This window comes from Zootoca vivipara, chromosome 6 (assembly GCF_963506605.1).
Source record: "Zootoca vivipara chromosome 6, rZooViv1.1, whole genome shotgun sequence".
In the NCBI taxonomy this organism is placed as follows: Eukaryota; Metazoa; Chordata; class Lepidosauria; order Squamata; family Lacertidae; genus Zootoca; species Zootoca vivipara.
In genome coordinates, this window is record NC_083281.1 from 23,029,536 (window position 1) to 23,041,732 (window position 12,197).

Genomic DNA, 12,197 nt, shown 5'->3' on the forward strand with positions numbered 1-12,197 from the left:
CTTCAGGTTAAGTACAGACTTCCGTAACCAATTGTGTACTTAAACCGAGGTACCACTGTAATGAAAAAGGCATTCCTTGGGTGTTACACAACAGCATTATGCGGTAAAGGACAAGCATTAAGCATGCATACTGTTTTAATCTGTGACTTTTTTCGGGGGGCGGGGAGCAGATAGTACATGTGGCCTCCTTAGAGTGACGCATTATGGGGAGGAGGGTGGCTGTAAAGGATTTAAGAAGGGAGGTATGATTTACAGAAATTACATTGGATGCTGGCATCTAAAAGAAGAGAAGCCTTCAGGGAAGTGAAGAGGAAAGATGGGAGAGGCAGCTTGACAACTTGAAAGGCTAAGACTGGTTTTGCCCAGGGCATCACAAAAGCGCACTGTTGCTCAACCCAGCTCTGTGCCCTCGGAGTAACACAACCCTGTCCCTCCCAGTCCCAGCTGTATAAACTCCCCAGAGGACAGGTGGCTCCTGGCTCAGGTTCCTGAAAGCAGAGGCAATTCCACTTTGCGGCACCATGTCTCTCTTGGCTCTTTCCTTCCTGTTGGCTCTGTTGGCTACAGGTAAGTCACGGTTCGGATTGATCTTTGCAGAGTGTCTCCCCTAGCGGTGGAGGGGTTACTACTGGCCCCTCAAAATAAAAGGACCCCAGTTTCCTCCAAGTGTGAATTCTCTGGGTTGGTAGGTAGGCGTATTGCAGGACTCCTCTGCACTGTTAAGAGTTCGGTAGCATTCCTGCAGGGGTGGTTTGATCATGCAAGTTTCTGTTACAGCTGCAGGTGGATTCCAGATTTCCACCTCTGGTTTCTCAAAACGTGTGCCTGCGCTGTACCTGCCTACCGAGTGCCTGGCCAGGGTTGCCTACTTTTGGACTGGCTCCCCCTTTAGTGATTAGAAGGTGTTGAATGTTTGTGGGTAGTGAGGAGCTTCAATCTGCTGATTTCGCCTGTCAAACCTCCCCCTGAAGGCGTAGGAGCAAGCCGGAGTCGTTTTCCCCGGCCAGTTGGCAATGCTAGTTGAGAAAGGTTGTACTTTGACCCTGTTCTTTTGATGCAGGCTTAGCGGGTGAAGGTAATAATCTGCTTGAAGGATTGTGGGAATGGAACAGAATGGGCAATGGTAATTCTCTGCTGTGGCTCCAGACAGTTAGGCATCAGGAAGCTGTCTAAGGGAGCTGTCTAGGAGTGTGGAAGACTCCATGCTCTCAGTTCCATTTCAGTATGGGCATAATGACCCACAGAAAAAGAAAGGGTTGCCATCTTTTTAATCTGGCTTTCTTCCATGCCTTATGGAATCATCAGGGACCTTGTGGATCATTTGTTCCAACCCCCTGCAATGCAGGAATCTCCACATGCAGTTTCCCATCCAATCTGAAACCATACCGGACCCTGCTTAGCTTTGCAAATGTGCTAGCAAGGTGTAGTAACAGCCTGACATGCAGACATTTACTAAGTGAAGCTTATTTCCTGGCATGGAGCCAAACAAGCAGGAAAGACTTCATTTGTTTAATTTATCAGTGTCAGGCAACTGTTGAAAGGGACAGGAGCAGCACTGGTGAAAAATCTGGCAGCCCTCCCATGCAGGGGTGTTTTAAGAACAATTACTTTACAATAATAGTTGTGAAACATTTTAAACACTCTGGTGCTGCAAAAAAAGAAAGAAAAAAGAAGCTAACCATTCTTGTTTTATTTAAGTTACATTGGGGCCCCGTCTGCACTGTACATTCAAAGCAGTATCATGCCACATTAAACAGCCATTGCTTCGCCACAAAGAATCCTGGGAATTGTAGAGGTGACCCCTATTTCACTCACAGAAACACAGTTCTCAGAGTAGTTTAACAATCAGTCCCTTTCTCCAGGAAACTCTGGAAATTGTAGTTCTGTGAGGGGAATAGGGGTCTCCTGGCAACTCTTGGCACCTGTAACAAACTGCAGTTCTCAGGATTCCTAGGTTTAGAGTTGTTCAGCATTTGTTTGCAAGAAACAGAATCTCATTTCTAAGCGAATTGGGGGGGGGGGAACGGGACACACCAACATTTTAAAAAATCGTGACGATTCAAGAGAGAGGGTTGCCAACTAACCAGGGAGAATACACGGTGTCATGCTCCTGTGTCATTAACAGCTACCTGCTCAACAGAATCTAGCAGGTGCTTTTTAAGGTAAGGAGATAAGGCTTATCAGCTGCTATTGCCTGCAGACCAAGGAGCTATTAAAGGCACAGAAGGAGGGACTGGTAACTTTCCAACACTAGAGCCTTATTCATGTGTTTGCCTTTAGTGTATGGTGGGAGAAGTGTAATACAGGTTACCTTTGTGCATTGAACAGGGATGTGTGAAGGTGGATTTCCTATATGCACAATGGATTGCACATTTATCAGGATGTGCAAAAGACTCCTCTAAGATGACCTTCATCCTGAATCGCTTGCACAAAGCTTATGCAATGCTTTGACCATGGCCACATTTATACCACACATTTAAAGCACTATGATGCTACTTTAAACAGTTGTGGATCCTCCAAAAGAATTCAGGGAGTTGTAGCTTGTTAAGGGTGTTGCAAGGGGACCCCTATTTCCTTCCCTGAGCTACAGTTCCCAGCTTTCCCTGTGGAGAAGGATTGATTAAAAGTGGATTTGTTGTGCTAGGGTGACAGAGCACTTGATTCCTTTTTAATTGCACGTCTCTAAACATCAATAATTAAAAACTTCCCTAAACAAGGCTGCCTTCAGATGTCTTCTGAAAGTCAGATAGTTGTTTATTTCCTTGACATCTGGTGAGAGGGTGTTCCACAGGGAGAACGCCACTACCGAGAAGGCCCTCTGCCTAGTTCCCTGTAACTTCGCTTCTCACAGTAAGGGAACTGCCAGAAGGCCCTCAGCACTGGATCTCAGTGTCCGGGCTGAATGATGGGGGTGGAGATGCTCGTTCAAGTATACTGGGCCAAGGTTGTTCAGGGCTTTGAAGGTCAGCACCAACACTTTGAAATGTGCTTGGAAACATACTGGGAGCCAATGTAGGTCTTTCAGGACCGGTGTTATATGGTCTCGACGGCCACTCCCAGTCACCAGTCTAGCTGCCGCATTCTGGATTAGTTGTAGTTTCCAGGTCACCTTCAAAGGTAGCCCCACGTAGAGCACATTGCAGTAGTCCAAGCGGGAGATAACTAGAACATGCACCACTCTGGCAAGACAGTCTGTGGGCAGGTAGGGTCTCAGCCTGCGTACCAGTTGGAGCTGGCAGACAGCCGCCCTGGACACAGAATTAACCTGCACCTCCAAGGACAGCTGTGAGTCAAAATGACTCCCAAGCTGTGCACCTGGTCCTTCAGGGGCACAGTTACCCCATTCATACCCCATGTGCTTGCATATCTCCTGCAAAATATTGGCAGTCTGCAGGCGCCCAAAGATCCCCCCACCAGATCTTCCTGCTTCATGGGCAAACATCAAGAGTGCTGCCAGCTGGGCTGGGATGGAGGCATTTGGGGCATGGCTAGCATGTAGGGTCCCCCTTCTTTCTCCCTGCATCCTGGGGAGGAATCCACCTTAACATAGGAGTCAGACCATTGGCAGAGGCTTGCCAGGATTTCAGACAGGGTTCTCTACCAACCCTGCCTGGAGATACCAGGGATTGAACCTGCAACCTTGGTTCAAGTGAACCTCGAGGAAGGGCCATAGCTCAGTGACAATTGCTTGACCACTGAGCTATGGACCTTCCTCAAGGCGACAGACCAACAAGGGCTTATGTATAGACATTTCAGCCACATTTCAGCTCAATTGACATAGAAGTCAGTGGTAGTGGTGGTGGCGGCGGCGGCTCCACTATTTTTATGACATGGAGCATATGGTGGCACTCTATCCTGTTTCTTACCTCTGTGTGCATTTAATGTTGTGTAAAGAGCAGACCTTCCCTTGCTTTGTACGTGCTCTTTTTCTGACCTCCATCCCGATTCAGTTGCAGGGTAGAAGAATTTATAAAACTAGGAACAGATAACATCTACTTATGCAGGTACAGAGATTGCCATGTTTCAGCCTCTGGCTTCATGGACTTTTCCACCAAAGCAAAACTTTTTGCTCCCAGCCTAAGTAACGCTGCACTTTATCAGAGTTTAGATGGGGAGCAGCGTTAAGCTGTTGCAGCAAATGCAATGAAGACTCTCAAGTGTGGTTGATGCCAATGGTTGGGCATCTGCTGAGGTTCCATGCCTCAGTAATGGGCCTCACTGGTGAGAGACCTCCTCTGTACTTCCTGCAGCAAGGAGGGCCACAGGGGTGGGTGCCAGAGGTGGTTTTTAGGGTGTTACGACTTTTTCGGCCACATGGGTGCTGCAGAGAGTGCCACAACAATGCTGTAGAATGCGAGAGGCAGTGGGGTGGGCGCATGCTGAATTTTAGCACCACACAGGGCACTGCTGAAATTTGAGAGTCTGTGAAGTCCTCCACGGTGTGTCTTTTGCCCAAGGAGCCTCCAAAATCTGGAGCCAACACTGACCTTGTGGCTCCTTAAAGGCAACTGGATTTTGTGTGGCATAAACTTCTGTGGGTCCAGTATGCCGTATGTGGGTTGGGCCCTCCAGCCCACTTGCGAAGGAGGGCACAGATTTGCATAAAATTTGCGCAGGCTGCAAATCTGTGTCCTCTTATTCAGGTGGAGTGGGGGGCACCAAAAACAAATCAGTGGGCTTACAGCTAACAAAGTGTCTGACAGGCAGAATGTAAATGGGTAAAGCTTCCCACATAGTTTGTATTTCTGAACTAGAAAAGGCTGAACTAGAACTTCAAAGAACTTCAAAGGCTGAACTTCAAAAGGCTGAACTAGAAAAGGGTAGCAGTGCCCTGCACTGTTGGCTGTATGACTGTGCAGGAGCAGTACTGTAAAAGACGAAGACAAGATTGCATGGGACCTTCTGCCATCGTGTCATCTGAACTTTTCAATCATTCTTCAATCAAGGATTAGAGTTGTCTAATCCTTGGTTCAGCCATGGGGGATGGTGAGCCAGCCTGGTACAGGGCTTGGCCCAGTTCCTGAGCAGCAAAGGAATGGGTGTGTGCTTAATTAATTGGTGTGATTAACCTCTCTGACGAGTCATCCATTCAGGCATATCCTATTTTTCAAAAAAAGGAAAAAAGGGAGGACACTTCTTTCTTCCGCCAAAGTTCACGATCCTTTAATAGCTGGATGAATGAACAGAAATTCAGCACATAAAGCTTATCCTGGTGTGTGGAGCCAAGTGAGTAATAGGAAGAGAGAGAGCAAGAGAGAGAGAGCAGCCAACTATTCTATGGTGAGAAGGCTTGGTTTGGAACATCAATTTCAGTTTTGGATACTTCAAAGCCATCACATAATTGTGCCATATATATATCTCCCATATATATTTGATTTTATATAATATCTCCCATATATTTTGGATCTAAGAAAGGAAAGGCTTTGGGATTTGTTAGGGTGTGATTTTCCAACGAACTTGAGCCTTCCCCAAGTTTCACTTCTGGTGTATGGTTTTTGGTTCAGGGGGAAGTTGGCATGTGATTGAATGGTTCTGCTGTCAGCCTCAGCCCTAATGGATGCACTTGCCCCTCTCCATTCTTCCACAGGTGATGCTATCTTCTGCTTCGACTGCACCAGCACTGAAGGTTTCAACTGCAGTACAACCCCACAAAAATGCACTGAAACGGTCAACAGCTGCATCACCATTGCGCGGGATGAAGACACAGGTAGGGTGGTTGTGAGTTTGCTCCTTAACCTTTCTCTGCTGCCAGGCTTTTGAGAGCTACAAACCATTAAAGTTTACATCTAGTCCCTCTGCTGTTTTTAGCATGCAGGTGGCCTGATTCTCCTGTTTTTAAAATGTATCATGATCCTCACCCCAATTTCTCAAGTGGTGAGAAGCTCCAGTATTTATTGTCTAAACACTGAGATTCTGCTCTGCTCTAGCAATGCACCATTACAGACAATGTACAGGGTCTTTAGGAACATCTGTGGGGCTTTGAAGCAGGTGTGAAGAAATTTAGGCCCTCCAGATGCTGCTGAACTACAATCTCCACCACCTCTGGTCATTAGCCATGCTTGCTGGGGCTGATGGGAGTTGGGGTTCAGAAACATCTGGAGGGCCAAAGATTCCCGACCCACTTTTTAAAGAAAGCTTTGGGTTGCATCCAGCTAAGTTCTACTCAAAACACACCTACTGAAATTAACAAATCTGATTAAGCCATGTCCATTGATTTCAACAGCTCTACTTTGAGTAGGACTAGCATCGACAACCACCCGCAACTATTTCCCCATGTCCAGTTGTTACAGTGAGGGGCCATATCCTTTCTACCTCAGAGAAGATGCACAGATAAGGGGATGGCTGCTCAGTCTAACAGACTTTTCCATTCTTAGGGTCCCAGGACATAGAGAACCCAACTTATGAAAAGAAATGCAACTCGGACGATCGCCTCTGCAACAAGTTCTATGGGCTGGTGGCGGGGGATTTTCGCATGCGCTGGAACTCCAGCTGCTGTCGGGCTGACCGCTGTAATGCCAACAAAGTAATTGGTACGGAATTGGGGTTGTCTCATGTAAAAGGAACTGGTCAGGACTTCTGTGTGGGGCTGGTTTAATTCGTATGCTCACTAAACCTTGGAGCAGAGTTCTAGTACAGTTGGAAAGCCTTCTAAGCTATGAATATCTTGAGTCCTTTTGTGTAGAATGTGCTCATGCTCAGGGTCCAGATGTAAGTGCACACCTTGCAAAGAAAACCACAAAGAGGTTCTCTAAAATCATTCCAAGGATGTTTGTCCCACCTCAAAAAGGATATTGGACAAGGTTAAAGGTAAAGGGGCCCCTGACCATCAGGTCCCGCCGGAGCGGTCCCTATTTATCTACTTGTACTTTGATGTGCTTTCGAACTGCTAGGTGGGCAGGAGCTGGGACCGAGCAACGGGAGCTCACCCCGTTGCAGGGATTCGAACTGCTGACCTTCTGATCAGCAAGCCCTAGACTCTGTGGTTTAACCCACAGTGCTACCTGGGTTAAGAAAAGGTAAATGCTAAAGGGGATGGAATGACTCCTCTGGGAAGAACGTTTACAGCATTTTGGACTTTTCCATTTACAAATAGCATGGAGAAAGTTGATGGAGAAAAGATCTTATCTCTCTCACAGTTGGAGGCAGTAATGCTTCTGAGTACCAGTTGCTGGAAACCACAGGAGAAGAGAATGCTCTTGTGCTCAAATCCATAGCTTGGCCAGCCTGGGAACAGGATGCTGGAGTCGATGGGCCACTGGTCCAATCCAATAGGCTCCTCTTATGGTCTTATGTTAACTCTAGAGATGTTGACCAAAATGGTGAAAGCACGGGCAAGGCAAAGGTCCCTCCCAATTGCTTTTCAATAAATATTTTTTTTAAAAAATTTTTTTTGAGGGAAATATGAAAGTATTTGCAATGCAGTATATACTTTCCAAATCTGGAAGCCATGTGGATTGTGGACAGAACTAGGCATAATCTGGAATTCACTGGCTTTGAATAGTTACTGGGCAAGAACACAGTTTTACATATTAAGACTGACAACACACTGACTGTGGCAACACTAATGCATGTACTGTAGGTCTCTTTGTCTTACGCTTTGTCTGCCCCTTTTCATGAAGTGTGGCCTATATATGTGTAAAGGTAAAGGTAATGGGACCCCTGACCATTAGGTCAAGTCATGACCGACTCTGGGGTTGCGGCGCTCATCTCGCGTCATTGGCCAAGAGAGCTGGCATACAGGTTCCAGGTCATGTGGCCAGCATGACAAAGCCGCTTCTGGCGAACCAGAGCAGCATACGGAAACACCATTTACCTTCCTGCTTGGAGCATTACCTATTTATCTACTTGCACTTTGGCGTGCTTTCGAACTGCTAGGTTGAACCTAATAAAACCTAATGTTTCTGTGTGTGGAGAAAGGTGCCATGATCTCCATCCTTCCTCAACCTGGCAACCTCCAGATGTTTTGGACCACAATTCTCATTGGGTGTATGAGCCTTAGCCAGTGCAACTGATGGGAACTGTAGTCCAAAACATCCTGAGTTTGAGGGTGGCTTCCCTCTACTCTATTATATGTAAGGAAACTAGATTTTAGAGATGTTGAGCGTGGCAGGAGATCACACCCCTTTTCTCTTCTCCATCTACAGTACAAAAAGCGTCACAACAGCCTAATGGCGTTCGTTGCAATTCTTGCTTTGTCTTTGGCTCTGATGTTTGTCTGAACAACACGCAGTTGGCCTGCACTGGGACTCTGACGCAGTGCATCCACTTTGCCACCACTGCCAAAAACGGTAAGTGGGGAAGTAATACTGGAGGGGTAATCGGTATTGGGCTAGATCAGGGTAGCCAATGCGATGGCCTCCAAATGTCAGTAGACTACAACTTCCATAATCTCTGACTGATCGCCATGATGGCAAGGGCTATTGGGAGTTGGAGTCCAAACTTGGGAGGGCACCATATTGGCTACCCTGGCATCCCATGGTTAAATGATGACAGAAAAGTTAAAGGTAAAGGTAAAGGGACCCCTGACAGGTACAGTCGCAGACGACTCTGGGGCTCATCTCGCTTTACTGGCCGAGGAAGCCGGTGTACAGCTTCCAGGTCATGTGGCCACCATGACTAAGCCGCTTCTGGTGAACCAGAGCAGCGCTCGGAAATGCTGTTTACCTTCCCGCTGGAGCAGTACCTATTTATCTACTTGCACTTTGATGTGCTTTTGAACTGCTAGGTTGGCAGGAGCGGGGACTGAGCAACGGGAGCTCACCCCGTCACGGGGATCATAGCTGCCAAGTTTTCGCTTTTCTCGCGAGGAAGCCTATTCAGCATAAGGGAAAATCCCTGTAAAAAAGGGATAACTTGGCAGCTATGACGGGGATTCAAACTGCCAACCTTCTGATCGGCAAGCCCTAGGCTCTGTGGTTTAACCCACAGCACCACCCGTGTCCTGACAGAAAGGTTAGCTCCACCCTAATTGCAGAGTACTGGTTGGTAGGGCACAAGGCAGGGCAATGTTGCTTACCTGGCTTCCCAATGCTGAGTGTTGCTGCCGGTTCCTGAGAGGGAGCTCAATGCAGGGTAGGTGCCTTGCTCCCACACTGCGCTGAGCTCCCTGTGCCTCACATGAAGTTGCCCATCAACAAAATTAGCACCTGGACAGCAGACTGAGTGGAACCTACAGGTCACTTGGGGACAGTTTACCCCAGAACAGTGATACTATATTTCTATTTCAGTTTGAGGCTGCGTACACACTTAGCTTTTTCTAGAGCAAAAATAGTACAGGCTCATTCATGCTCACCCCAAAATGTTGCTTTCAGTCTGGGTTGAGTGTAGATCCTGCTCTCCACGCAGGTGGGTATGGTGTTCGAAAACCCTCCCCTTGCAATCTTTGCATACTCCCACCCACAATGCCATTGGGCAGGTGTGAATACCCCCTCCTATTTGCTGGGACAGCCTACGTCTGTTTTCAGACAGACATGTGGTGGGGCAACAGAATCAATTGCAAGACTCGATTTCATTTTCGGAATGAAACCAGTTTCTCAGGAAGCTCTTTTCAGGAGCAAGCAATATGCAGCAACTCTAGATTGCATTGACCAGGTTTGGGGGGGGGAAGAGAGAACTTGCCCCCATTGATTCTAGAACAAAATGTTGCGCGTACACAGCCATAGGAATGATTTCTAAATAGGCATTACCTATAAATTAGCACATGGAAGTTCTGTGCAAATCTGCACCTTCCTTTTATGCTCAGGCAATGCAGCCACTCTACTTTTCTGTCCCTTGTTACAGAGGAATCCAAGCACCAACAGGTCGCCTTCACAGGATGCGCCACCAGGACCATGTGCGAAATGGGAGCCAACGTGCTGTTTGTTGCTGGCCGCAATGTTGAAGTCAAGGTCAACCTGTGCAGCAGTGCACCAGGAGTCCCCTCCCAATATAGCCTGGCCCTGTCTGTCCTGGCAGGGTTACTCTTTCTTGCCCGTTGGTCTTGATTCTTTTTATATCTTCCCTCCCACAACTTACTTCTGTTGGTCCTCTCCTGCTTTTTCTTCCTCTCCTTGTAAGTTTTCATCCAGATCTCCACCCCAGACATCCATTCCAGCCAGGAATGGGAGAGGAGTTCAATCCATTTTGCATTTAGAGGTGAACCTACTTGATTTGCAAATTCCAAAACAATAAGCAAACCAAAATGCAGCCATTCCACGAGCTTTTGCACTTCTCTGAATTTTGCAGTGAAGTTCTCCAGCCCAGTAATGTGCACCAAAATGCATGCGCTCAGGTAAAATGTGCATAAAATGCACCTATTTGTAAAAACAGCATTCAAAATGCATCATGTAAGGGAAAATTGCTTTGCAAAAATGTGTACGTTATGCAGAATTGCCGACAAACGGGTGTATTTGGATGAAATTTGCAATAAAATGTAGCTGAATTTTCACAAGGCCTTTTTGTTAAACAACAACAACAACAACAACAACAACAACAACAACAACAACAACAACAACAACGAACTGATGTGGAGAACTGAACTTAAGGCTGGAAAAATGAGAAATGAAGAGAAACTGAAACCGACATATTTGCTCACCCCTTTGGAATATTTCTGTATGTTGCCCTACATCTTTCACTGATGCTATGGACTGAGTAGGGTCAGAAAGCTCTTCACAGCCCCACAACGTCTGCCAATGTTGACTTCAACCTAAGCCCACCACACCTTGAAGGAAGGAGCTTTGTGTCGTGTTCAGGTCTTCTCCACCTATCCTCTGTATGTAGGGTGCATTGCTAATGACTATGGGGAGGATGGAGAGACCTTAGTCCTACGGAAGGTCAACAAACTCATCTCATACATCAGAGCCAGCACCAGTGTGATGAACAGAGCCTAGGACATGGACCAAGGTTACCCATAGGCACCTGGTTTGCCACTGTGAGAAAAGGACACTGGAGTAGATGACCCTTTGTCCTGACCCAGCAGGGGCTTTTCTTATGAGACCTGGGTTCAAATCCCTGCACAGCCATGGAACTCACAACATTACTTTGGGCCAGACACTTGCTCTCAGAGTTGCTATACCAATAACATGAAGGGGAAGAGGTCCTCTTGAGAAACCTTTGGAGGAAGGCTAGAATCTCTGGTTGGTTCAGTTAGGTATAGGCTTTGGATTTAATGGAAATGTGTATCATTTCACACACCACATTTTAAAGTCAGTCAGTCCTACTGTGTTTGGGGACCCTGCTGCTCATTTTACTGCAAGAGACCCCGGGCTTGTTCCCCAAATGTCTTGCCCTGATGGCATCACTGGGTGGGACAAATATTGGAAATCAATATGTGCAGCCAATGAAGTGCAAAGCTAGAAAAGTGGGTTAGATTCCACTTAGTACTAGATTCCCATTACAAAAGTGGTGCATGCTCTGTGCCCCTCCTTCCCCCAAACAGAATGTTAGAAACAAGGAAATAAAAGAAATTGGCCAATCAGGTGGAAATATGTATATCAGGCACACTTTTGTATCTGTCTTATACTTTTCCATAAACTCAGCTATCGACAAAACACACACACACACTTGTGTGTGTGTGTGTCTGTGTCTGTATATATATATGCATTTTTTGTATATTTTTTGTGCATTTTTTGTAACGTTCCGGCTCCTGAACGATCAAAAACTGGAAGTTTTGGCGAGTGATTGTTCTGGTTTTCGACTGTTCTTTGGAAGCTGAATGTCCGGCGCGGCTTCTGTGGCTTCCAATTGGCTGCAGGAAGCTCTGCAGCCAATTGGAAGCCGTGCCTTGGTACCTGAACTGTTGCAGGAGTCGAAGGGACTCCTGGAATGGATTAAGTTTGGGAACCAAGGTTCCAATGTATAGTGATTGATTTGTAAGCCTTAAAAAAATTATTTAAAGATTTATGAACCACCACCTCTAAGTGGTGTACAAATAAAATTATAGCTAAAACAAAGCTGTGGGTGAGAGAGACAAGAAGCCGAGGCAACTACAGCTAAACATCCCACTACCCAGCTGGTTGTAAGACAAACCAGCGGCCATCTTGAAGTAAGAACAGCAACAGCAGAGTTCTTTTCAGTAGGAGCCATTTTCTCTTCCCAGAGGGTCTTTTGACATGTTATGTCAGGGGTTGGCCGTGTGCGGCCCATGGGCCGGATATGGCCCACAAAGACCATTTTACTGGCCCGAGAGCCACCCCAGTCATTCTAAGGTGATTCTGTCC

The 12,197-nt window shown here is 46.7% G+C and overlaps 1 protein-coding gene across 1 annotated transcript; it reads left to right on the forward strand.

Moving 5' to 3' along the window:
- Positions 1-320: 320 nt before the first annotated feature.
- On the forward strand, positions 321-10,531 carry LOC118087998 (protein RoBo-1-like). The gene is made up of 5 exons (XM_035121143.2): positions 321-567; positions 5,588-5,707; positions 6,375-6,530; positions 8,145-8,288; positions 9,781-10,531. The coding sequence occupies exons 1-5, from the start codon at positions 522-524 to the stop codon at positions 9,981-9,983; spliced, it is 669 nt and encodes a 222-aa protein (XP_034977034.2). The 5' UTR covers positions 321-521; the 3' UTR covers positions 9,984-10,531.
- The last annotated feature ends 1,666 nt before the right edge of the window (positions 10,532-12,197 follow it).

What these genes read in the sequence shown, in the direction of transcription:
- LOC118087998 (XM_035121143.2), top strand. Translation starts at nt 522, where the DNA reads ATGTCTCTCTTGGCTCTTTCCTTCCTGTTGGCTCTGTTGGCTACAG. An exon ending in TAATGCCAACAAAGTAATTG is followed by an intron (nt 6,531 to 8,144) that starts GTACGGAATTGG and finishes CTCCATCTACAG; the next exon opens with TACAAAAAGCGTCACAACAG. An exon ending in TGCCACCACTGCCAAAAACG is followed by an intron (nt 8,289 to 9,780) that starts GTAAGTGGGGAA and finishes CCCTTGTTACAG; the next exon opens with AGGAATCCAAGCACCAACAG.